Source organism: Armigeres subalbatus, chromosome 3 (genome assembly GCF_024139115.2).
Source record: "Armigeres subalbatus isolate Guangzhou_Male chromosome 3, GZ_Asu_2, whole genome shotgun sequence".
Taxonomy (NCBI): Eukaryota; Metazoa; Arthropoda; class Insecta; order Diptera; family Culicidae; genus Armigeres; species Armigeres subalbatus.
Genome location: NC_085141.1, coordinates 391,126,305 through 391,150,495, shown reverse-complemented (window position 1 = coordinate 391,150,495; position 24,191 = coordinate 391,126,305). Strand labels below are relative to the sequence as shown.

The 24,191-nt window shown below is 38.5% G+C and overlaps 1 protein-coding gene across 1 annotated transcript; it reads right to left on the bottom strand.

Moving 5' to 3' along the window:
• Window positions 1–22,549: 22,549 nt before the first annotated feature.
• On the bottom strand, window positions 22,550–23,988 carry LOC134223893 (microfibril-associated glycoprotein 4-like). Its single transcript, XM_062703118.1, has 4 exons — window positions 23,822–23,988; window positions 23,580–23,765; window positions 22,897–23,526; window positions 22,550–22,811 (listed from the first exon to the last, which is right to left on the bottom strand). The coding sequence occupies exons 1-4, from the start codon at window positions 23,941–23,943 to the stop codon at window positions 22,679–22,681; spliced, it is 1,071 nt and encodes a 356-aa protein (XP_062559102.1). The 5' UTR covers window positions 23,944–23,988; the 3' UTR covers window positions 22,550–22,678.
• Between the last annotated feature and the right edge of the window lie 203 nt (window positions 23,989–24,191).

Here is a 24,191-nt window from a genome sequence, read left to right as displayed (position 1 = left end):
TTGTTCACTATTTTGCACTGTAGATCAGTTAAGCGCAACGGTCGGTATCGGTTTCCTGAAATCTATATATGCCATAACCCTGTTGATGTTTCACCTAATTCCTCAAAGACTCGTTGACAGGATCAATGATTTTCTGAAAACTATTTGGCGCTTTGTAAAAGCTGATTAAATGTAGGTCTTCCGAATTAGCTTTGGACTTCGGTCATCGTAATTCCCAACGACCGGGTGTTGGGTTATACAATTACGAAACTTTTGTTCTGCTTACACACGTGCATGAATAATAAATAATATTCAACTGACACTCAAAAGAACTTTTATTAAAGAACGAACAGTGGATGAAGAAGAAATTGCTCTCCTATGATAATGATAATTAAAAATTATGAGTGTCCTTCAGCCTGGCACCGAAACGCACATCGCAGAATATTGATACTCGAATGAATCTGAAATGAACGTTTAATATTTCATTCACATGACACAAAAGTGAGCCATTCAATACTTTACATACAAACAAAGGTATGAATAATTAAATTATTCGCATGTGCACAAAAATTATTATGAATTATGAATGTTGTCCTTTTTCGGAGCTGATTTCTGCCTGCTCAGTCGGTGACAGTAGGGGAGTAGACATACTCGTACACTTATTGATGCCGCAATCTCAGGAAAAAAGCTGCATCTACTCGTATTGAATGGAGTGTACATACACTTTAGGGTAATTTTTCAGCAATGCCAAATTAGCAGCACTTTGTATAATTATTTTTATATGAAATTAATATTTTATATCGAGCTACATTGTTTGTACAAACACTGCTGGATCCATACTTTTTAGTATTGAGGGATATCCGATAAAATTTGCGATCAATTAAATCTGCCGGCCGAAAGCTTCGACAGAAAAATGTTTTTTGGCGCTTTTGACAGAACTCCGACCATTTATCAAATGACTTATTATACGGTATTTTGGAAGAGAGAACAGTAAAAATCAGAAACAAAATAAAGCTCTTTTTAGTGGAATGTATTCAACCGTCTAAGACGAGTTTAGTACTCTCCATTTAATTCCACCAATTGTTTCGATATCTTTGCAGATATGTATTTCGACCACAACTGTGTGGTCGTCTTCACAGTGTCTCGTAGGTACTTGACTTGATTTGAAGAAAACAATCGCAACTTACATTAATAAAGATCACTTTGTTTTTAAAAATCGCCGATGAAGTATTTTGAAACACTCCGTAACTTATTTCTAACGACTTTGCAGAACTTTCTGTGAAAAAATCGGAGGTACATGAAACTTCGATAATCATCCATTTTATTTTACAACGTTATACCATTTTTTTTGCACAGCTATGTAAAATATGTTAAAATGCAACATCAGAGCCGGTGCCTCCCGCTATTGAAGCTTTTTAGAAGGAATTTATCATAGCGTATAGCCCCCGAATCAGTTTATGCTAACTTTCATTACCAAGTAACTGAGTAAAATTGTATTGCCTCTCTTTTCTTCCCGCTAAAACGTTAATTTCCGTCAAGAGCGGGACCACTCAAAACTACGAGTAGTCTTGCTTTTGACGAACTTTGAGTAAAGTTTTCGTGAAAAGGAAAGAGAGGGCAATACAAGTCACTGAGTAGATGAAAGTTAGAGTGTTCATTATCTTCACAGCATGCGAAAAATTTCTCTCATGGTATGGTACGTCCGTCGCCGACAGCAGCAGAAAATGTACGAAAAGAAAATCGGCACTTTTCAGGGCTAACATTTTTAAGAAGAAAGGGTTGATTGCAAAAATGGCATTGGTTGTGGTCCCGCGACATCACTTTCGATGTTGAAAATTTATTCTATATAGTGGCGTCTTAGTTGAAACGCATCGAGTGTTTGTCAGACAGAAGTGGAATTTTACTAGGTTGGGAATCAATGAGAATAGATAGAAGGTGAGGAAGAAGACCAAATGCAAGTGTATTAGTGGATGATGGAAAATGTAAACAGCAAATGGTGACGTACATATTTGCACGGCTTCTTATGAGAGCTCGTTCGAATGTAGTAGTGAGAGCCTTTTCGCCATACACGAAAGGCACGCACACAATATATGGATTTCCATACCTTAGTATTTATTTACATTGGTTGGGAATAATGTTTGGTTCTGTTAGTGATTAAAAATGTGCATTTTGGATTGAACTTTTCAGGACCACTATTTGTCATTCTTCAAAGTGCAAATCATGATCATTCGGCGACGGCAACAAAATCACAAATTCGCGTCGAAGGGAAAAGCTGCAAAAAATTATTCGCATGGATGGCGTCTAAAGCCTTTCGGTGGCACATCATTATGTTTCTGATTTTGGCCTTAGTAGTAGTCATATGAAATTTTCTATCAAGACTTTGATTTTGGTTTTGTTGCTGATAGTGATTGGAAATGCGCGTTATTGGAAACGTATCAGTTCCACTAATTTATCCAAGGTATAGTTGATTCGTTAAGCATTGTCTTTGTAATACAAAATATAATCAAATGCTGACTGTAGAACCCTAGCACACTGGTTGTACTGAAGATTCTGTTACCCATGTACAACTAATGTTGGTCATATTTCAGTTGCTGCCCGGGAAACCACAATGGCATCAGTAGCGATCTCAGTGACGACCTTTGGCGTTGGTTGCTGCAGATTATTTAATAGCAAATGTGGCGTGTGTATCTACACTGCGAGAAATCATTGAGTTGCAACAGTTCCCAAGGGGAGCTCACTCGCAAGATGCAGATTATCGTTAGGTTACTTTCGGCAGATGGAAAGGCGAATTATTAAAAGTGAATCGGTCTTTTATAGAATCATCATTTTAAACAAGAGAGGATTGATTTGCCTGTAGTTTTCTTCAATATGCAAAATTGCCTGATAACTGCTGCAGTTAAGTCGTAATAGTGGCATCGATAGCGGTACCAGCAGCAGCTTATCATCAGCGTCAGTAAACATATTCAATGTTTCAATATAAAATATTTTACACTTTACGTAATCCTACGTTCTTGCTTGTTTGTGATCAGACGCTGATGGTTTTTCTAAATAGCTATTTATTTAACTCTAGAGTGCTTTGAGAATAGGTCGTATGTGCAAAAGAGAGCCTCTCTTCGGTTACATTCTCTTTCGATTATTACAAAGCTATACACAAATTTATGTTGGATTTTTTGGCAGATATCTAAAGACAATGACTTTGTCTAGCGTGCTAAAGTGAAAATGTAGCAGAAAATGCTAAACTTGCCGATCTATTAGCGAAAGAGAGCGTGAACAAAGAGAATCTCTCTTTTGCACATACGACCTATTCTCAAAGCAATCTAGAACTAGTCTTAAGTTGCGGGCCCTCCTTGGCCGTGTGGTAAGACGCGCGGCTTCAAAGCAAGACCATGCTGAGGGTGGCTGGGTTCGATTCCCGGTGCCGGTCTAGGCAATTTTCGGATTGGAAATTATCTCGACTTCCCTGGGCATAAAAGTATCATCGTGCTAGCCTCATGATATACGAATGCAAAAATGGTAACCTGGCTTAGAAACCTCGCAGTTAATAACTGTGGAAGTGCTTAATGAACACTAAGCTGCGAGGCGGCTCTGTCCCAGTGTGGGGATGTAATGCCAATAAGAAGAAGAAGAAGAAGTTGGAGGCTCATTGTTCTTCTCCGAGAAACTGTCGTCCAGGTTAAGTAATCTCCGTTTTGCTATATCTGGGTATTTCTCTAAAATATCGGCTAAATATAAAATTTCGATTGGAAAAATTCCAGAGGGGCGACAACGGATTTTTTTCATATGGAGTTTGGCAAGTATGACAGTACCCTCTTATTTGGCGCATAAATTTATACTCCAATGTCAAAATGCTCATATACTATCATACATTGTGGTGGTATTTGTAAAAAATTGTATTGTTTACCGTTTTTACAAGAGAGAGTGGTGTCGAAAGCACATATTAAATTAAAGATAGCAACGAACAAAAATACACCAAATCCGTAAATATGTAGTGTTTTTACTTTATTCCTTACGCGAAATATGCAGATAAATAATTATGTTAGTAGAAGAAGCTCTGTGCTGAGCAGAAACAGTTGTTTCTTGCATTATCCAAACTTTGTGCGTTTCAGAACATTCTCACTCACTGCAGTGTTTATTTTTCATAGACTACGGCGTAGTGTTAGTGCCGTCGGTATTCGCTCGATTGGTGGCAACAAATATTTGACAGCTTAGCACCCGCCTGAAAAATTCAAATATTGCATGGAAAAATATAAATAGTGCAATAAGTGGCCTTTGCTGCAAATGAAAGCAAATTATGTTCCACCTTGATCGAGCGTCCCTCGCCTCCTTGTTCTCATCGAATCGTTCGCTATGCTGGCTAAATGTCCAGCCCTCCCCAGCCGTCCATTTTTTTGCGAACGATATACACAGATTATGCAATTTTCGGTTCATTCGTTGCCTCCATGTACCGTCTTCCAGCTGAACCACACCAGAATCCTGCGGAGTACAGGGTACGTATAGTTCGCTGTCCCGAAGCATCTCCAAGTGAGCCCAAGTGCACATATTCATCAACCACCTCGTTTTCGTCACCGCTGATACAAACTTGAGGTCAGTGGCTTTGTCCTCTCTTAAGCTTCTTGATATCATGTACAGTTCGCGTCCCGTTTTTCCTTGCAGCATGCAGAACGATCGTGTGGTCATCGAAATATTTATTTGTTCTGCGTTGTGCGGGTGAGTAAATTAACTAGCAAAAAAAATCTTGTCCGATCGTTTTTCCTTCCTCACGCAATTTAGTCGCTTCATCACCGAAATACATTGATCGGTCGAAATACATTGAAATACAAATACTACATTGATTCAACCCCGTTAGCTCAGACGTAAATCAAACTGATTTTTGCAACGGTACTTCCTTGTAAGCTAATATCGCCGATGTAAGCAGTTCATTTGTCATATATTTTCCTTGTGGTTTTGAAATGTAACCACGCATATTTTTTTGGATTCTTCACCAGTTAAGGAATGCGTGATGTGTCCTCTTTTGCGGCAGCTCGTCTCACCTAAAGTGGTACAGATAGGTACAGATATGTTCCGATTTTATCACGTTTCGATTTTGTCACGCTCCGATTTTATCACACTCCGATTTCATCAACAAAATTATTCCTTTTTATCAACAAGAATCATTTTGACGTAGAACTACGTCTGTCTTTTCTATATTGGGGTACACTTTACGATTGCAAAAAATCGAAAAACGTCACGAAAATATGATAGACTTTGACCGTTAATACCACAGCCGTTTCAAGATGGATTTTCAATTTTCTTGGACCATTCGATCAAGGAAGAGTCAACGCTTCATATCCGATGTACACTGAAGTCGTTTTTACACGAATTGCTTTTTATGCGATTTTTGTTCACTTGAAATTAAGGATTTCCGCGGTTTATTCAGACATATTTTGGTATTTACGAGTTTTTTAACGTTATTTTAATTTACGCTGCCCATACCCTGCGCGTAAAAACCGACTCCGACTGGAACTTGGCCTGCTTTTCAACTTAGTAATCTATTTGCATTTCTTTAGTTATTAATTGAAAGTTTCTATGTCCGCCATTGCATTAGTATGTATATTGTATGGCAAATACAATGGCTACACTATGGCCAGGGTGTCGAGAATGTTTCCCACCCGAAAACATCCTAGATAGGATCGAGCATCGATCTCGCTATCTCAGGACTTTGCACTTATGTTTGCAAGGCTAACTGGAGACCTCAAGCAAGGGTAAAAACGACTTCAGTGTACATCGGATATGAAGCGTTGACTCTTCCTTGATCAAATGGTCCAAGAAAATTGAAAATCCAACAAAAAAGGGCTGAGATATTAACGGTCAAAGTCTATCATATTTTCGTGACGTTTGAGGGCAAATGCTCGGAATCATCTTCGCTGCTGTAGTGGAAGCTTTCTGGGAAACTTTCTTCGGCTATTTTTTGCTGATTCCTAGGTGTCTGCCGGAGTAAACGCAAAGTCCGAGTGAAGGAATAATAATTATTATCAATAAACTGTCAAACCAGAGTCTATTATATATAGAGTTACGCAAAGAGTGAAGCCAAATCTACCTATTGAACTGTCAAACCGTCTACCTATCGAGCAAAGTAAACAAATGCTTGTTGGTAAAGCGGAAGTATTGTTATCACCTAATGATTATTATGGTGAATGAAAACGCTAGAATTGAAATGTATTAGATTTGTTCCAGAAACAGCTTCAAAACACTTCAATACACTCCCCAATGAAGTAGCAACAAGAAACTCACGTGTTTGCACTCTGTGGGTGACTTGGTTATCGAATTGAAAAGCTTTAGAAGTGAACACTCCCGTGAAGTCACTTGAAGGGTTGAACAAAAATAAAAGTTGCAAACAGAATAACAAGAGGATCATTCAGAATAAGTGTAAGAAGATCCTCTTTGCGCAACTCTATATAATAGACTCTGTGTCAAACTTCTTTGTTGCGTCTTCTCTGACTTCTTGATGACTACCAAACGCCTTTGGCAGCCCAGCTTTCATGATGAACTTTTTTTCTAATGAGCCACCGGAGATTTAGACTGACTTAGTGGTGAGTGCTTAGTCTTTGTTCTAGTTTGCGTCGGGGATGTTTGCAGCGCTACACTTTCAGCCAGGGTTGTGCTGAATCATTATCATACGATAATTATTGGAATTATCATTTGATAACTTCTTAGTGAAAAAAAAGTGTGAAATGTAGGCGAGTTGTCATCGGCGATAGCTTTTCAAATTTTGGAATCGATTGATGATAAACACAAAATTGTCATTTTAATGTAAACATAACTAATACCAATTTAATGTCAACAATGAAGTTAAATCGGATGTTTGGCATTGTGTTTTGGTGTTATGTAGGAAAATAAGTTCAAAAGTAGCATTTACCAATGCTTCGAATCGAGAATCAATTATCGAACGATTCTTACTCTCTAGCTTGTGTTTAGCAATTGATAATTTGGATATGTGATCGCTTAAGGGTGTTGTTCATTCTCGATTATTTGAAAATTTTATTTTTATCATCTTTTTCAAATGTTGGTCTAAAAATTATATACATCACCAGGGTTCGTAATGCTCACTCAATCTTCGGAGCACAGGATAAACAACGAAAAGAGATTCACCCTGGGCTTGTAAAACGCTTGCTTTGGTCTCATCGAACAGAAAAGTTGAAAACCTGTACATTACGATTACATACAGTAACGTAGTTCAACGTCATCTTTGCGTACAACCCGATTGGGCTGCACCTTTGAGTTTTTTTTAGAGATTGGGCTTTACAAATACAATAACTTGAGTTAGTTTTTGGCCGAATGTTGTATTTATAATATTTCAGGCACTAGTAGTAATAAGGCCGTATGTAAAAAGAGAGAATTCTCTTCACCAACTTCCGCTCAACGAAATGAACTTCGAGACGAAGGATTACATTGTTATCTGGTATTCTGATATATCTGAAAAAGCGTTGAAATATTTTTTCGGATGTTCTAGGCCGTCCAAACTGTTCTCGAGTACATGTCCTCGAATGTATCAGGAAATATGTCTATAAACAAAATGTCCTAAGCTGAGATATATGTCCACAAATATCTATGTGATCATAAGACATAAATTGATCAAGTTTTGAATGAACGTAAATTATGTCAGGGTCTACAATACTTCTGGAGTTCAGAACATGTGATAAACTCGATCAACCAAGCCCTGAACAACGTATTAGTGCATCGCTGAACAACTTAGCAGGTCCGTTGAGCCGATAGAATTTCACTCATTACTTTTACACGCAAATACAGGTCTTTTTGTTTCTCCAAAACGTCCTTGAGTTCGAAACATGCGATCTGCCCGATCAATCAAGTCCTGAACGATGTATCCGCCAATTGGATTTCACTCATTGTTTCTACATGCTACTACAGACCTTTACGGTTCTCCAAAACGTCCTTGAGTTCGAAACATGTGATCTGCCCGATCAATCAAGTCCTGAACGATGTGTCCGTGCATTGTTCAACATCTCAGCTGATCCACTGAGCCGATAGAATTTCCCTCATTACTATTACAAGCTACTACAGGCCTTTTCGGTTCTTCAAAACGTCCTTAAGTTCAGAACATGTGATCTATCCGATTAACAAGTCCTCAACGATGTACCTGTGTATCGCTAAGCATCCCAGCAGATCCGTCGAGCTGGTAGGATATCACTTATTTTTTTTACAAGCTACAGTGGACCCTCCATAAGTTGATGTTCTAAGACTCGATATCGAATCGTTGAAACAAATGACGCCATACTAAAATATTTGTCGCCATTTCATCAATTAAGACGTGACCTAAAACATGCTGAAAGCAGCACATAAACCAGATAGATTTAGCTGTCATGTAAATGAATTGTCTCCGTAGTTTGTAAAAATGTTTAAAAATCGCGTTGGGAAATGGGTGTTTTATATATAACGTGGATAGGCTTCATGTATCTTGTTGGGTAAGTACAAAGGAAACGCTATGTCCAGAGAACCTACAATGTTTACCACCCGAAAACATCCTAGACCGGACCGATTCTAACACACCGTTTCCTGATTGGCAATCTTACGGCAATGCTTGCAAGGCTAACTGGAGACCCCTTGTAAATTAGGATCCTATATTTTTTACCTGGATTTGGTACGTACTGACGATGAGGACATTGCAAAAGTCATGATAGATTTAGCAGATACGTTGAACTGAACTCGAAAGCGTTTACATGCTTCCCATTGGATATATTGAGTATACGCCGAAGATAAGAACATGGCAAGTCTTGATTGATTGATCTGGTAAATACCTTGAGCTGAACTTGAGAATGTTTTGGAGTACCTTAAACATCTCGAATTCGAGAAAATGTGGTTTGCATTGTGCGCATACGCTTATTGCACCAGTTTGGGTACATATCGATGTTGAGGACATTGCAAAAAGACTGCGTTGTTCGGTAGATACTTTGCGTTGAGTTTGAACCTTTACCTTTTTGAAGTACCTTGAACATCACGTATTCCAGAAAATTGGATTTACGTTAATACCCGGAAATGTTTACAGATGCCACCTTATCTTAGGGAACGTCCATAAATTACTTCACGCAGAGGGTTTCTAAAAGTGTGACTACTCATATATATTTTTTTTAATAAGGCCGATACAAATATTTAAAAACTATTTTGTCTCCCAACCCCTCGGATTTATTTGCCAAAAAATAATATTTTGAGGGGGCAAACAAATCAAATTCGGATAATTTTGAGAATTTTCAAAACATTCTTCAACAAATCCGAAAATTATTTTTTTTATTTTAATATTTGTTTTTTATTATCCCCCCCCCCCTTGACCTTTCGGAGACCAGTAGGACAAAATGTTGATAAAATATTTGTAACGGCCTAATTACAAAAAGCGGTACAATGAATGGAGGAGAGATTTCTCTAAATACACTCCTCACTTGCCAGGAACCTCAACCAGTCACCACTGATGATCAATATACATTTCCTATGTATAATAGCTTTGGTCTCTTTTTACTAACCCTTGCCTCCCTTTAACATGTTCATGTGGTTTATGGACAGTCCCTTAGCATTTAAAAATCTTAGAACCTGAAAAAACATTTTCTCAACAATACACAACAATATACTAGAATTTTAGCTAAAAAAAATCGTCAAAGAAAATTATTCCGATTTTGTCACTATTCCTATTTTGTCAACTGAAACTCACTGACCATCAACACGGTCACCATCAAAAACGGAGCATATCTGTACAATCAAAACCACAATGCGTTTTAAAGATATCACAACCGTCGCTGGACTTGTGAGCATTGACGACATTATTTGGCATCCCTTTTTCCTCTACTAGAACGAGATCAAACCTCGTTGCAGCGATTATACACATTAGTGAGTTTTCACCCTGCCAGCTTTCATCATGAGGGGTCAAATTCAACAGTGGGAAACTGGAGTGCAAGAAGAAATGTTGCCGAGGCAACATCAAAGGACTAACGAGGGTTTTTGAATGATTCTCTGTTATATTCAATCGGCCCAAAGGTTCTTGCAATAATCCCCATCAAATGGAAAACGTCTTTAGCTAGTTTAATGGAGTTAACCTTTTTAGAAAAAAAGCACATGCGGTATCGAGTGAAGTCCTTTGATTTATTGTGACCATTTTTCTTGATGTTTGACGTTATGGTTCACATGCAAAACGTGGTTTTAATCGACAATGCATCAGAAGTGGAATTGAGAATAAAAGCAAAAACAACTTCCATCAAATCCAAATAAAGATATACGGTCGTGTGACGGTTCAAATGATCCTTGGATTTTAATGGAACGGTAATGTCGCGAAGAAGGGGCCTTTCTTAATCGTGTCGAATGATGCGTGGCTACGTGGGTTCGATTCCCGGTCTGGTCTAGGAAATTTTCGGGTTAAATTCGATTGAAGGTAGGACGTATCTCGTTATTTTATCCAATTTATGTGTACCATCAATTCTTCATTTGTTTTATTTGACATCCTTATGGCAATTTAAAACTGCGGTGTATCTAGGCACAGATAAAACCCATAGAATTTCGGAATCAATAACCATTAGGTGTACTCCCCTGCATCTGCTTCTAAGATAATAGACATGTTATGTATCGCATACGTTCCCCCGTTCATCATTCATGGGAAAGCGACATATGCTCACATCATCAATTACGAACTAGATGAAGTATTTTGTTCTCTAACATGTCGTTCCAAACTTTTCGCAAAAAAAAGTCCACGCGAAGCGTACAGCATCAGAAGCAACAGAAATGTAATTAAACAATACACAACAAGTACAGATACTGCATTATCACTGTGCTGCGCAATGTCATTCTTGGTGGCAACAAAAAGACATCCACCAAACATCTACTGTAAATAGAAGGAATAGGGGTGAATGGAACAAACTGAAGGCAGAAAAGGTGCAGTGCAATTGTAGTAATCAAATGTATTTTATTGTAGTTTCATTGATTGTGGATTGTATTTCAAATAGATTTAATAACATGAGATATCAATTATTTAACGCAATTTAAAAATTTCAAGTATGTTCATTGAGCACACAGAGTGCAGAAGGCGGATTTTGCAGATTTTTTTTCTATTATTTGAAATACTTTTGATACTCAAGTGTAACATGAAGATTAAGTGTATGACAATGTCACCATGGTTCAAAAATGTTCATATTTTGCAAACACCGACTCCGAAGTGTTGAATGTGATCATGGTTCTTTAATATGCCCGTAGGGCCCTCATTTCCACTATGTAATTTATTCGGTTGCTGCCCGGTAACGAGAACTACTACTGCAAAGTTTGTTACGGTCTCATTCCCCGAAAGAAATTGGTTGTTTCGGAACTGAGAACCAGAACAGCTTCGTTGTGCGTCGTAAACGGGATTCCGAATCCGAAGGGTTCATTCCGGTAAATAATGCGCCAACTATCCCCAGGTATGGATGGATTCAATTGATGTGTTAGGATTTGCACAGAGAAAGTAACATCCATTAGGTGAGCAATTGATGGATTTGAAAGTAGAGAAGTGAAAGGGCAAAATTGTATAGTGTACGAGTTGACCATATACAGGGGTAGTTGTTAACTGTTTTCAGTGCAACATAAACAGTAAATTAGTTAGCAATCAAGTAAAGTTTTGTCAAGCATAATATTTTGGCATGAATCTTCTCAAAAGGCTATCTGATAGTGAAGAGGGCAAGATGAATCGGTCAGTTGTGAAAGGGTTGGTTACTCACCCAACCAGCAGCGGATGGCAGTTTTTAATACAGTTCTGCATACAATTCATGTAAAATCTGTATACAATTTTGGCACATATATATTTGGAGGATTTTAGAGCTTTAACTCAATTTTATATTCATTTAATTCGGCATCTTCATAAGAAGCTTACATTTCTTGTTTCAAAAGCTTGCAGAATTGTGTACGCTAGAAGTTCATACAAGCATTATTGTTGAGATATTTGTTTTTTGCTTGATTGGGAAATTCTTGTGGATTGTAACTCTGGTTTTCTTTCACTAACGAATCTAAAATATTTCAATAAATAATGCCTCTTCTATCTGATACAACCGTTTAAATTTTCTGCATTTTCGTTGCTCTGACACAACAAACTAGCTCATTTGAAGCCAGTCCGCAGATAAACAGCCCGATAGCGGAGTGCATTGCTGCGCTTTTCTAAGATGAAGTAATTGAAAATGGTAATTTTCCCTTTTTGCAATCAGAGCTCTGGCAACCTTTTGAGCGAAAAAGCTGATGATCATAAAGGTTGCGATTGTTTCTTGTACAGTATGATTTCCTTTTTACTTAACTTTGGGAACGACTTCAATTCGACTGAATGTTTGGTATTATGTTAGGCTTGGAAGACTATGGTGTAAAAGTGGTTTTGTATTCTATTTGAATGTTGTCGCAATCTATAACTTCAATGTAATATTGCGATTTGTAATATTACCGCAGCAGGTTCAAATATGAATGAACAATAGAGTAATTGAACTTTTAGCATTTGCTGATTGAAATTTGAAAGAGTATATTTTTTCTGAGTAGAAAAGAAAATCTTTATGTCGAGTCAAGTACGAGACACTTAAGGCGGCCTTACAGTTGAGGTAATGGAATAGTACTAAAGTCGTCTTATGACAGGTGGTTTTCTAAGTATCCTGACCCAAACGAATACCTTCTTACTTACTTATGGGTCCTGTACATCTCCGGTGGTCTAAAGGGCAGACTTGAAAGATCTCCATCCTGAGCGATGTCCAGCTATTGCTTTAATCTGTTGCCAAGTTAGACTTCTTTTATTTCTTTATTGAGGCTTCGCCGCCATGAGCCTCTGGATCTGCCTCTGCCACGATGTCCCGCTGGGTTAAAGTCTAAGGCTTGTTTACAGATTTCGTTTCCGCCCCTACGTAAAGTGTGGCCGGCTCAGCTCCACTTCCGATCCCGAATTTCTGTTGCTATCGGCCTCTGGTGAACACGACGATGGAGCTGGATCCAGTTGTGAGCGCTGGCGGAGACAGAGGTGGGGCACCACACGATGCAACCATACTCTTGTTCTCAAAAGCTATAGTTCTAGCGCTAAGTCGTGCCCCACCAAATACTAATAGCTGGCGCCGCCAGTGGTTGTGAGGCTACCAGGCCCAAATTATATATCGCAGGCATCTGTTGATGAACACCTGCAGTCGTTGAGTGTTCTCCACTGATACACAAAATGTTGCGCTAGCGTATAACAGCACAGATTTCGCGTTAGAGTTGTAAATTCGTATTTTGCTGCGTTCACTCATCTGCCTGTTTTTCCAGATATTCCTTCAACTCGCAAAGGCAGCCCTTGCTTTCTTGATCCGTGTGCCTATGTCGATCTTAGATGACGCCATTTGGCTTTCAACGCTCTCCACTGATTGCTCGGCTACTGTGAAACTGGAAGGGGTCACCGTGTTTACATCCAATGATTTGGTCTTGTTGATGTTGATGACTGAACATGCTGAAAAGGAGCGCTCGGCAAGGTCGTTGACCTTACTCTGCATATTAGAGCGCCGTTGAGCAAGGAGTGCAACGTTTCGAAGTCGTTCAGATGTTCCTTGGTTATAGGCTGCAATAGTAGCCCGCGGTTTTATTCACGGTGAATCGCACTTATCAGAATCTCGTCGATTACGATAAGGAACAGTAGCGGTAATAAATACATCCTTGCCTCACATCAGCTACGACCCGGACAGGGTCGGACAAGACCCCGTTGTGTAGCACTCTACACGAAAAGGCCTCGTACTGTGTCTCGAAGAGGCCGATGATTTTCTTAGGAACCCCTTGCATCTCAGGGTGCCCCACATATTCTCGTGATTGAGACGGTCGAAAACTTTTTCGTAGTCAATGAATACCAAGTAAAGGGACTCTCAGAATTCGTTGACCTGCTCCAGAATGATACGGAGTGTGACAGTACGGTCAACACATGATCTTCCGGCACGGACTCCGGCCTGCTGCCGTCGGAGAGTCGCATCGATCTTCTCCTGAATCCGGGCTAGGATAACTTTGCATAGAACTTTGAGAACGGTACACAGCAACATAATGCCTTCGCCAGTTATCGCCTACAGTCAGGTCAACCTTTTGGGTACCTTCACTAAGATATGCGGTATTTCGAAAAATTTCGTTTCAGGTGATTCTAAACGAAATTCTGCGGAATTTCGCGAAATTTGAGCATGGTGAAATCAGATTTTTTGATTTCGTTTCGTTTCGTTAAATTACAAAAATTTCGCTAGAAAAAACTAACTTTCAACGAAATTTTACGGAGTTCTGCGGAATTTTGAAGCAAATCTAAACTTCTATCTTGCTTTATTAATATATCAAAAATTTCGGCTGCGCAGCATAGCATATAATAGCATATAAACGGAAATGTGGTGATTTATCACACTCTACTTCAACTTTTACTATAACTCTATTAGTCGCAAAACAGTTATTTGACTTCGAAAAAATGTATCAGAATTGCGTACTTTATTTCAAACCAATTCAATAAAAATTCCGCGGAAAAAAAAATTAATTTCGTTTCGTTTCGTTTCGTAAAATTTCGATTTAAATGGACCTTGATTTCGGATCGTTTCGAAGTATAGAAAGTAAATATATGTTTCGTTTCGTTTCGAATCAACATAGACATTTTAAATTTCGTTTCGTTTCGTTTCGTATTTTAAAAGTGTGTTATCGCATACCCTTATAAGATACCTTGCATCCACATATTACGAAATAAACGATGCAATAGTTGACCGGATGTCATGGGGTCAGCTTTGAGCATCTCGGCTGATATGCGCTCGACCCCTGGGGCTTTTTCGATTACATGCTTTGAATGTCTGTTTGAATCTCTAGCTGTGATGGAGCTTCGGTATTGATGCGTGTTATACGTCGGATCCTAGGCAGATCATGCCGAGGTGGTGGTGGTCTGGCTGGCACTTGCAAAAGTTGTTTGAAGTGCTCGAACCAGCGTTTGAGCTGGTCAGTTCGGTCGGTCAATAACTAACCATTCGCATCTTTCACAGACATCGTTATATTCATCTTCGCCTCGCTCAAGCATCGTGAGATATCGTAGAGGAGACGAATGTCCCTGCACTCTAACTTTCACCTACTCAGTGACTGAGTAAAATTGTATTGCCCTCTCTTTTCTTTCCACGGAAATTTTACTCAATTTCCGTCAAAAGCAGGACTACTCATAGTTTTGAGTAGTCCGCTTTAACGGAAATTGAGTAAAATTTTCAAGGAAAGAAGGAAAGGGCAATATAATTTACTCAGTCACTAATGAAATGAAAGTTAACGTGTGGTTGCTGCAGCTCTCTCTCCTTCGTCAGTCAGAGAATCCGCCCACACTCGCTTGTCCCGTCGACACACGCTATCTTTCACCTACTCAGTGACTGAGTAAAATTGTATTGCCCTTTCTCTTCTTCCCACGAAAATTTTACTCAATTTCCGTTAAAAGCAGGATTACTCATAGTTTTGTGCTGTCCTGCTCGCCAAAATTATTCTCGCTGGTGGCGATGAAGGCATTCTTGACTCTTTCACATATAGGTTCCCACTTCATAAGCGCAGATTGAGCATGGGCGCTTTTTTCCTTGTTGGGTATTTGAATCACTGCGACCATTTGTTAGATCTATTGTGATATATGCCCTATTTGATATAGCTTTGTCAAGTTGACGCATTATTGCTATGTACAGCAATAGCATCCGCTTGAATTACAGCGTTGTACCAATTCGGTATTATGGTTCTGATGAACTTTACTACCGTATTGGGATTTGTTTTCCAAACTTCAGCCCCCTGCACAATGGTCGGATTCGTCAAATTTCACGACATAAATCGATAACTCGAAAACCATCAGTGCTAGAGTTTTGACGTCTTCAGAAGAAATGATCTACAAGAAGAGATCTATTTTTGGTGTAAGTTGTCATTAGGGTGGCCCTTCGGTGAAAATTTTTTGGAGTTGTATTTTTTTACCCTTTTGAGTTAGGAGCTCATATAGTTCTACAAAGTTGTAGAAAATTTAATTCTGAGCATTTTCGCTTAATAAACATTTATTTTATCTCATACAGGTGATGTTTTATGACAAAATTGCTAAATTTAGATAGGGTGGTCCCGAAAAAAATAGTTTTTAGCGTCCACTTTCATCAATTCAGAATATTTTTAAAAACTGTCTTAGCATCGCTTCACGGTCTTTGGATGGCGCATTTTTTTGGTTACATAAGATGGTTGATAGCTTCATTTTCAAGCATATTATAAGCGTTTTTTCATGAAAAAGTGATATTTTTCTGAGCATTCTACTGCAGCTAGTAGCAAATATTAGCAAAAATTTCAATCGTAATCTGAAAGTATACATGCAGGCCCATCAAATCCATGGTATTTCATTTGTCCATGTTTGTCCACTTTTTTTTATAATCATATTAGTTTTTGTATGAAAAATCAGCTATTCAATGGGAAACACATATACCATATCTCTGATTTTCGCAATATTTGGTAGAATCATTCCTTTTTCGAAAATAAATAAACTCACTTTTTAATTTTGTCCGATTTCGATCCAGGGTGGTCGAAAAAATCAAGATTTTTGAAAAAAAAAATTTAAAACATAATTTTTGAACTACTGGACCAAATATCAATCTTCATGGAATCTCATGTAGTCATTGGCGACCCTCACTTAGAAACTGTGAAAATGAAATTATTCCGAGAATCAGCCATGAAAAACCAACTTGAATTTTATGATTTTGTATTTCGCCACAAAAGTAGCGCTCTTAAGCATTTATTTCATGAGAACACCTTGAAAATCGTTCCAGTAGTTAAAATGTCAAAATGATTTTTTCGACTTTTTTTTACACGAGTTGATTTAAATATTTTAGATTAAGAACGATTCTTTGTGGGCTTTGTGGCCGTGCAGTTAGCACCGTCAATAGTCTAGAGGCATGGACTATGGAGCGTGGGCTCGATTTCCGCCTCGGTAAGAAGGAAACTTTTCGTGATCGAAAAATTCTCCACCGGTCCACTGGGTATTATGTGTCCTGTCAGTTGTCTAGGTGTTAAGTGTTCAGTCTGTACGATCCCTGGTCGAAGACGGTGTTCTTGTCTTTTATTCTACCAAATATTGCGAAAATCCAAAAGATGATATATGTGTTTCACCCTAATTTTTCGTACAAAAATAATACTATCATCAAACAAAAGTGGACAAAGATGGACAAACGAAATACCATGGATTTGATGGGCCTGCATGTATACTTTCAGATAACGATTGACATTTTTGCTAATATTTGCTACTACTGGCCGGCATAATAAAGTGCCCACTTGCCGTTTTTCATACAAAATGGTCAACTTTGGAGCTCTAGATCTCGGGTTCCCGTGAACCGATTTGGCTGAAAATTTTACCAGAGCTCAGATATAACTTGAATTTTAACATATCTAAGACCATATTGATTCACAGGTTAAAAATTATTGCGGTATTACCAAAGTGAATTTTTGGCAAAATTTATTTTTAAATATCTTGAATTCTATAGGTTGTAGACTGATGACATATTCAGCAAAAACGCGTATTTTGCCAATACAAAAAGTTTGCTATATATACCTGTACACTTAGAGATGTAGTTTTCGAGGTATTTGAAAAACAATTTTTGCCAAAAAATTCACGTTGGTATTACCGCAATAATTTTTAACCCTGTGAGTCAATATGCTCGAAACATAGATATGTTAAAATTCAAGTTATATCTGAGCTCTGGTAAAATTTTCAGCCAAATCGGTTCACGGGAACCCAAGATCTAGAGCTCCAAAGTTGACCATTTTGTATGAAAAACGGCAAGTGGGCACTTTATTATGCCTACCAGTGTAGCTGCAGTAGAATGCTCAGAAAAATATCACTTTATCATGAAAAAACGCTTATAATATGCTTGAAAATGAAGCTATCAACCATCTTATTTAACCAAAAGATGCGCCATCCAAAGACCTTGAAGCGATGCTAAGACAGTTTTTGAAAATATTCTGAAATGATGAAAGTGGAAGCTAAAAACTATTTTTTTCTGGACCACCCGATCTAAATTTAGCAATTTTGTCATTAAACATCACCTTTATGAGATAAAATAAATGTTTATTAAGCGAAAATGCTCAGAATTAAATTTTCTACAACTTTGTAGAACTATATGAACTCCTAACTCAAAAGGGTAAAAAAATACAATCCCAAAAAATTTTCACCGAAGGGCCACCCTACTGACAACTCTTCTTGTAGATCATTTCTTCTGAATACGTCAAAACTCAAGCACTGATGGTTTTCGAGTTATCGATTTATGTCGTGGAATTTGACGAATCCGACCATTGTGCCCTGTTGAAGAACTGTATTCTCTTTTTAAAAATTGCCGGACAATGGCATAAAAGATGTTCCGAGTCCTCAACATGTATGCCACAGAAACGACATACATCATCTTGAAGTTTTCCTAACAGCTTCAAATGATATCGATTCGGAAAATGGCCTGTTATAAGACCTGCGTAAGTACTTAGATCTTTGAGGTTAAATATCTTAGGTTTAAACAACATCTTGACTGCCTCGCAATTAAGGTGTTTTTCCAAATATCCATTATTTTTTAATGTTCCCAGAATTTGGGTTCCATTCTAAGAGCACACGCAGATACACTACAAAATGATTCCAGACCTATGAAGTTTTTTTTTGCCAGCATATCAGCTTGTTAGTTGCCTTTAATGCCACAATGACCGGGAACCCAATGCAGGTTCACTTTGTTACGACAGGCCAAGGTTTGGAGTGGTTGAACACATTCCCAAACAAACTTAGACGTGCATGTTGCTGATTTCAAGGCGTTCAATGCTGCTTGGCTATCAGACATTATGAAAATATTCGAATCACGCCTGCTCCAACTTGATTGTTCAGTTTTGAACCATCGTTGTAAAACACAATTGATCCTGAGCGAACATTTGGTGCCATTTAAAGCAGCATATGACATTCTGGGTTTCCCAATTGCAGTATAAATCCATTGAATCAATTTTGGCTTTAATCCCCACTTTTAACCGATCGTCGCCTTACTTATCCATACAGCACTTGTAGCCTTATCCATAAAGCACGTTCGTCTGACAAGCGGATGGTCATGGGTTCGATTCCCAGCCCCTCCACCAAACTCTCGGCACTCGCCGGACGAGCAGCCCATTCGGTGGCGTTTGGGAGACGCGCCTTACCGTCACGACTGTCACTGACAAACTGTTATTTTCGGAGGCATTCCTCCAACGTACCCGGATAAATGGCAACTGAACAATGCAACAATCATTGGAGGCACGAAATAAACAAACGGACACAATGGACTCAAGATGAGATGGACTGGAAACGACAACAATATGAAGTAATGGAAATCTAAAAATATAGATTCTGTGTGGATTCTGTACAGCAGGATACCACAGTAGATCTCGACACAGTAACTGTTAAGTAACACAGGGTGCCTAACAAATTAATAAAGGAATACAAAAAAACTTATTAGATTGGAAGACCTAGACTGTGCTCATTGATGGCAAACTTGGTGTCTTAGTATATCATTTTAAATGCGGAAAAAAGTCTACACAATTCTTGACAAACATTCACAACCGCACAAAGAGAATCAATAATCGGAAAAACGCACATTGATGCCACTCCATACAAAACATGGGCAACAGTCTTCTCAACCACTTTCAATCATTTATGCTCCTATGTTATTACTCAATCACGTAGGATTTGTGCAAGTATTGTTCTAAGAACTCCAAAACTTGAAACCTTCAAGCACAGAGAACAGACGTTGAAGCTGCACTCACCATGTTGTGATAATTTTTTACTGTTCATTTTGAATAACTTTGGAATGTCGCCGTTATCCTGTGCATAATCAGCGCTAGCGTCATCAAAAAATGCCACTGTGCGCTAGTGTTGTTATGCATGCAAGGGCATACCAGCGCCATCGTGTTGTCAAAATGAGTTGTGAGTTGCAATGTCGACGTCGATGGCGTTGAGGTTCGGTGTGTTTGTTTACACATGTTTTACAAGAAATTTTGTTCGAGCCTCCATGTCTGTTCTCTGTGCTTCAAGTGCATAAGAAATCCCAGAATACTTCATAGATACATATTAGACCTCTTCATGTTTTCAAAAAGTATCAGAAATTCAACCGTCACATCACTTATCACTACTGTGAATACAAACCCACCAACCGATTAACACAGTGGTTCCCAACCTTTTCGGGATAGCGACCCCTTTCATGATCAGCCAAGTGGCCCACGGCCCCCTGGATATGTCATGCTGAAATCAAGAACAAACCTATATTTTCAAGTCATTTTATTTCAATATCTTTTATCATTCTAATATGACATTCCTCAGCAGTAATTCATTCAGTGTGATTCTTGTACTTGCATTTTTTATACCAGCTTCGACATACGAGTTTGCGTGTCTAATAAAGCCGATCTCAAATTGTAATTAAAGTTTCTATCTGCTTCTCGCTTTGGTCTTCAACTGAAGATGTGTTGAAAATCCACTCTCGCATAAGTAAGCAGAAGCCAACGGTATTAGAATCTCCAAAGCTTGAAACGCTGATATGGAATACGCTTCGTATTAATTGAAAGCTTGTCGCTTCGATATGGAGTAAGCTTCGTATATTCCACACCAAAACATAAATCACAACAGGACCAACCATTACACCAAAAAATCTAAATCCAAATATTCATTCTGGATTCCATTGGGAAGGCTAGCCACGTCTAATGTAAATAAAAACGGACTACGAACTTAGGAAGCATCTGCTTCAAACAGCTCGGGAAAATATCGATCAAATTGTTGCTTCAGTGAGATGAGCCTTAATTTCCCATTTAAGATTTGCATCTAAATTGGCCCTTTCTCAATACAAATGCACAGTTCATCAAACATTGTAATATTTCCGACACTTACTTTTCGCTGCCAGTTTTGAACCTTTGCTTGCAAATTTAGTTTGACAAGTGAAAAATTTCTATCCAGGCTTCCCAAGAAAATTGATTTCATCCCTCAATTCAAAAACGTCAAGAATATTGCCTTTTGATAATCAACAAAACGGCAGTGTAGGAAAAAGAACCTCGTGATCTACATTTATTTATTTGCATAATTTTTCGTACAAACATGTGTTGAGAGCTTTATATCTGATTCACAATTATGACAAATGTATTTTTGTAATTATTACAGAAGTGTCTTACAAACGAGGACATATCGGTCAATCATGCATTGAACATGAACACCTTTGGCATAATGAGCAAGCTATTTTCTCTTCGCTGAAATCTTTATTTTGATCCAAGCATGATGCACCATCAGTACGAACTCTTCCAACTTTTATCCACTGTGTGCCATCAGATCCAAGAAAAGTATTTATTGCAGGATGTCAGTCTTTGGCTGTAGTTTTTGAATCACTACAGAAACGCGACTCTACTTTCAATTCTGAGACAACCTAATAAATAGATATTTATACAAAAGAAATTACTTATATAATTATACCATGAAAACCGGTTCATGATAGTCTAACCACAAAAAGGGTGAATTCTTTGCAAAGGTCGCATGGCCCCTAGGGGTCGCGGAGCACCAGTTGGAAAACACTGTATTAACAAATGTTCCTTCCTGTGATTTATGTGGAGAAACGGTCTCTAGGCAGCAAAATACTCCTACTAATGCTCTATCCTTTTTTCTAACTGACTGTAAGGACATGGCCGGCGCCGTTTTTGATCTTTGCTTTTATAGTGTGATTGATTGACTGATCCCAGTCAGCCGTTCAATTGATTCATTGTATAATTTTGCTGATTCTGATCAATCACGGAGTAGCAACCATAGTCAACAGCAACCGGAGTAGCAATCAAAGCTCAAACCAGAAACTGTGTATGAGAAAAGTTTCTAAGTAAATAAATATGATCCAATATAGTGAAGGAATTTGAGTTAAAATTTGGAATTGTAAACGACAGCCAGTTGCACAGCAAAACTTGAGCTGTTCAATTCATGAGCGAGTATCTATGCCACTTCAACTTATTGTTCCTCTCATCTATGATCATAAAACACCGCAAACATTGCTGAATTGTCGAAAGATTTACGACGTTGGTGAAACATCACCAAACTTTTATCTCGACCTTTTCCACACTCAGCGTTCTATGCACACCGACTCAAGTAATATGTTGAACCTCCAGCCATTCGTGAGGATGGAAAATAATGAAAATTTTCATCGGTATTGTTCCGTCTCACCACCTGGTCGTTTGCCTGTCCGCCTTCGTGGCCGTTCCTGATTGCTTGGCTATTTTGCGGTCTTCCATGGACCACACCAACCGGGCGATAGCAGGACGCCGAGAAGATAAATCAAAATAATTGCTACAAGTAATATTAGTTGCTATCCTTAAAGGTGGAGGCAGGATAGGTGTATCGTATATGAAAGGAGGCATTGTAGAGAAGAATGTGGTGTAAGAAATATAGAACTTGTTATACAACTTCTTTTGTGCAGGTGGTTTGAAGTGCCTAAGGGTGCAGAAAAAAACGAAGACTACAATTGTGAATTAGAAAACGTTCGCTAGATGACGTTATAAATATCAAAACCAATAACCTTAGATTTCTTCAATTTTTTGGTAGGTTTGAATTAAATTCTTGATATATGCTTTCAATTGTTTTATTCATTTGAATTCATGTGAATCCACATAAGTCAAAACTACTCGAAGTTTTAATTGCTTCATATGGGGCTATTTGTATAATGTGGTGAGCATATTTTTGTATTTACAATGTTTAAACATTTTTTTGTCGTATCATCATCTGGACTCCTTTCAAGGGTTCGTATTGCAAATACCCTGGAAATGAGTTATACCACCATATACCATTCTTGGAGGTCGAGTTGCCATAAACTCCATTAACGTTATTTCTAAAAAACAGAGAAACGTTATCCTTACATTGCAATTCATGTTGATTTTTGTATCATAAACAACAATTGGTTTTGTGAATTTTACCTGGATCCGGAAGCGTTGCAGCTGTAGTGCCAGAATCCGCTTGCAAGTTCTCTCGCACAAGATGAATACGATCCATTTAGGGCATCAAACGTTACGAATATCTCTCCACGGTATGGATAGAAAGAATCAGCAGCAGATCCACTAGCGCTGCTATTGAATAAAATCCTATATTTTTGCTGCTCATTATCAATGACGATCCCAGTGTATCGCGCATAGCTAGTGGATCCGTTGAAGTTCTCCAAAATAACCAGAAGCTCATGCGGTCTTTGAGTCGTGAGCTGGTGCAACGTTTCCAAACCCAACCAATACTCGCCGGAGACATCGCCGAACCCATTGCGATAATCAGCCCAGCTGCGATTGAAATCCACCGAACCGTCTTGACGCTTCTGGAAAACAGTCCAACCGCCACCAAAATCGTCCATATTGCAATACGCTTTGTACTGGTGGCCGGACCCGTTGATTGTCAATGGATAGACTCCGGATCGCAACGGACCCTCATAACAAGAGCTGTGAACCACTTCCGGTGGCGCCGGGGTCGAATTGAATGCGCCACATTTTGGCGTTAACTCGAAGAACAGATTCTTCAAGGCTTCATGATTAGCACAGTATTGCTGGTTTGCAATAATGTCACTGGAATAAATTGGCTGTTTAATACTGTTAGCGTTTTTAATTGTTTAACTTACGCTGAATGATACGTGAGAATAGTCAAATTCCTTAGTAGCAGTTCATTATTGTCCTGGACCGATGCAACAGAATGCTTCACTTGTTCGGAGTACCAACCAAGAATGTCCACAGATTGTTTCAGGTTATGAATTTCCGCTGTCAGAGCTTCAATTTGTTCACTGGCTTGCATGAACATGAGGTTCATGCTAATAGTTCAAAATAACAGATTAAAAGTAGAACTTAATTTTTTTTATCAACTTACCTAGCTTGTAGTGAATCCAATCGATGTTCTATCGACACTGCGTCAGGTTCATTGTTGGCGGAAATTATACTTTTTCCGCAGAGTAGCACAAAACACGCGAGATAACCGAAGAAAGATTTCATTGTCGTCAAACTTTGATAAGCGCACTGGTGAAAGTCGAGTATCGCTCTGGCTAATTTATATACTGAATAAAGTGAATCACATTGTATATCAAGTGCATCACTGTTTGAACAATATTTGATTGCCAAAGAAAGAGGTGTGGCTTGTACCGGACGTTGCCGATAAAACTTCAATAGGTTTGTTCCTGTCATGTAGTTCTTTTGAATCAATTAAATGTGTAAATATTATATCAAATAGCTGTAGGTGAATT

Bases quoted from the DNA above. Each gene is read 5' to 3' on its own strand.
- LOC134223893 (XM_062703118.1), bottom strand. From the start codon at position 23,943: ATGAAATCTTTCTTCGGTTATCTCGCGTGTTTTGTGCTACTCTGCGGA. The intron at 23,766-23,821 runs GTAAGTTGATAA...TTGAACTATTAG, and splicing joins TTGGATTCACTACAAGCTAG to CATGAACCTCATGTTCATGC. The intron at 23,527-23,579 runs GTAAGTTAAACA...AATTTATTCCAG, and splicing joins ATTCTCACGTATCATTCAGC to TGACATTATTGCAAACCAGC.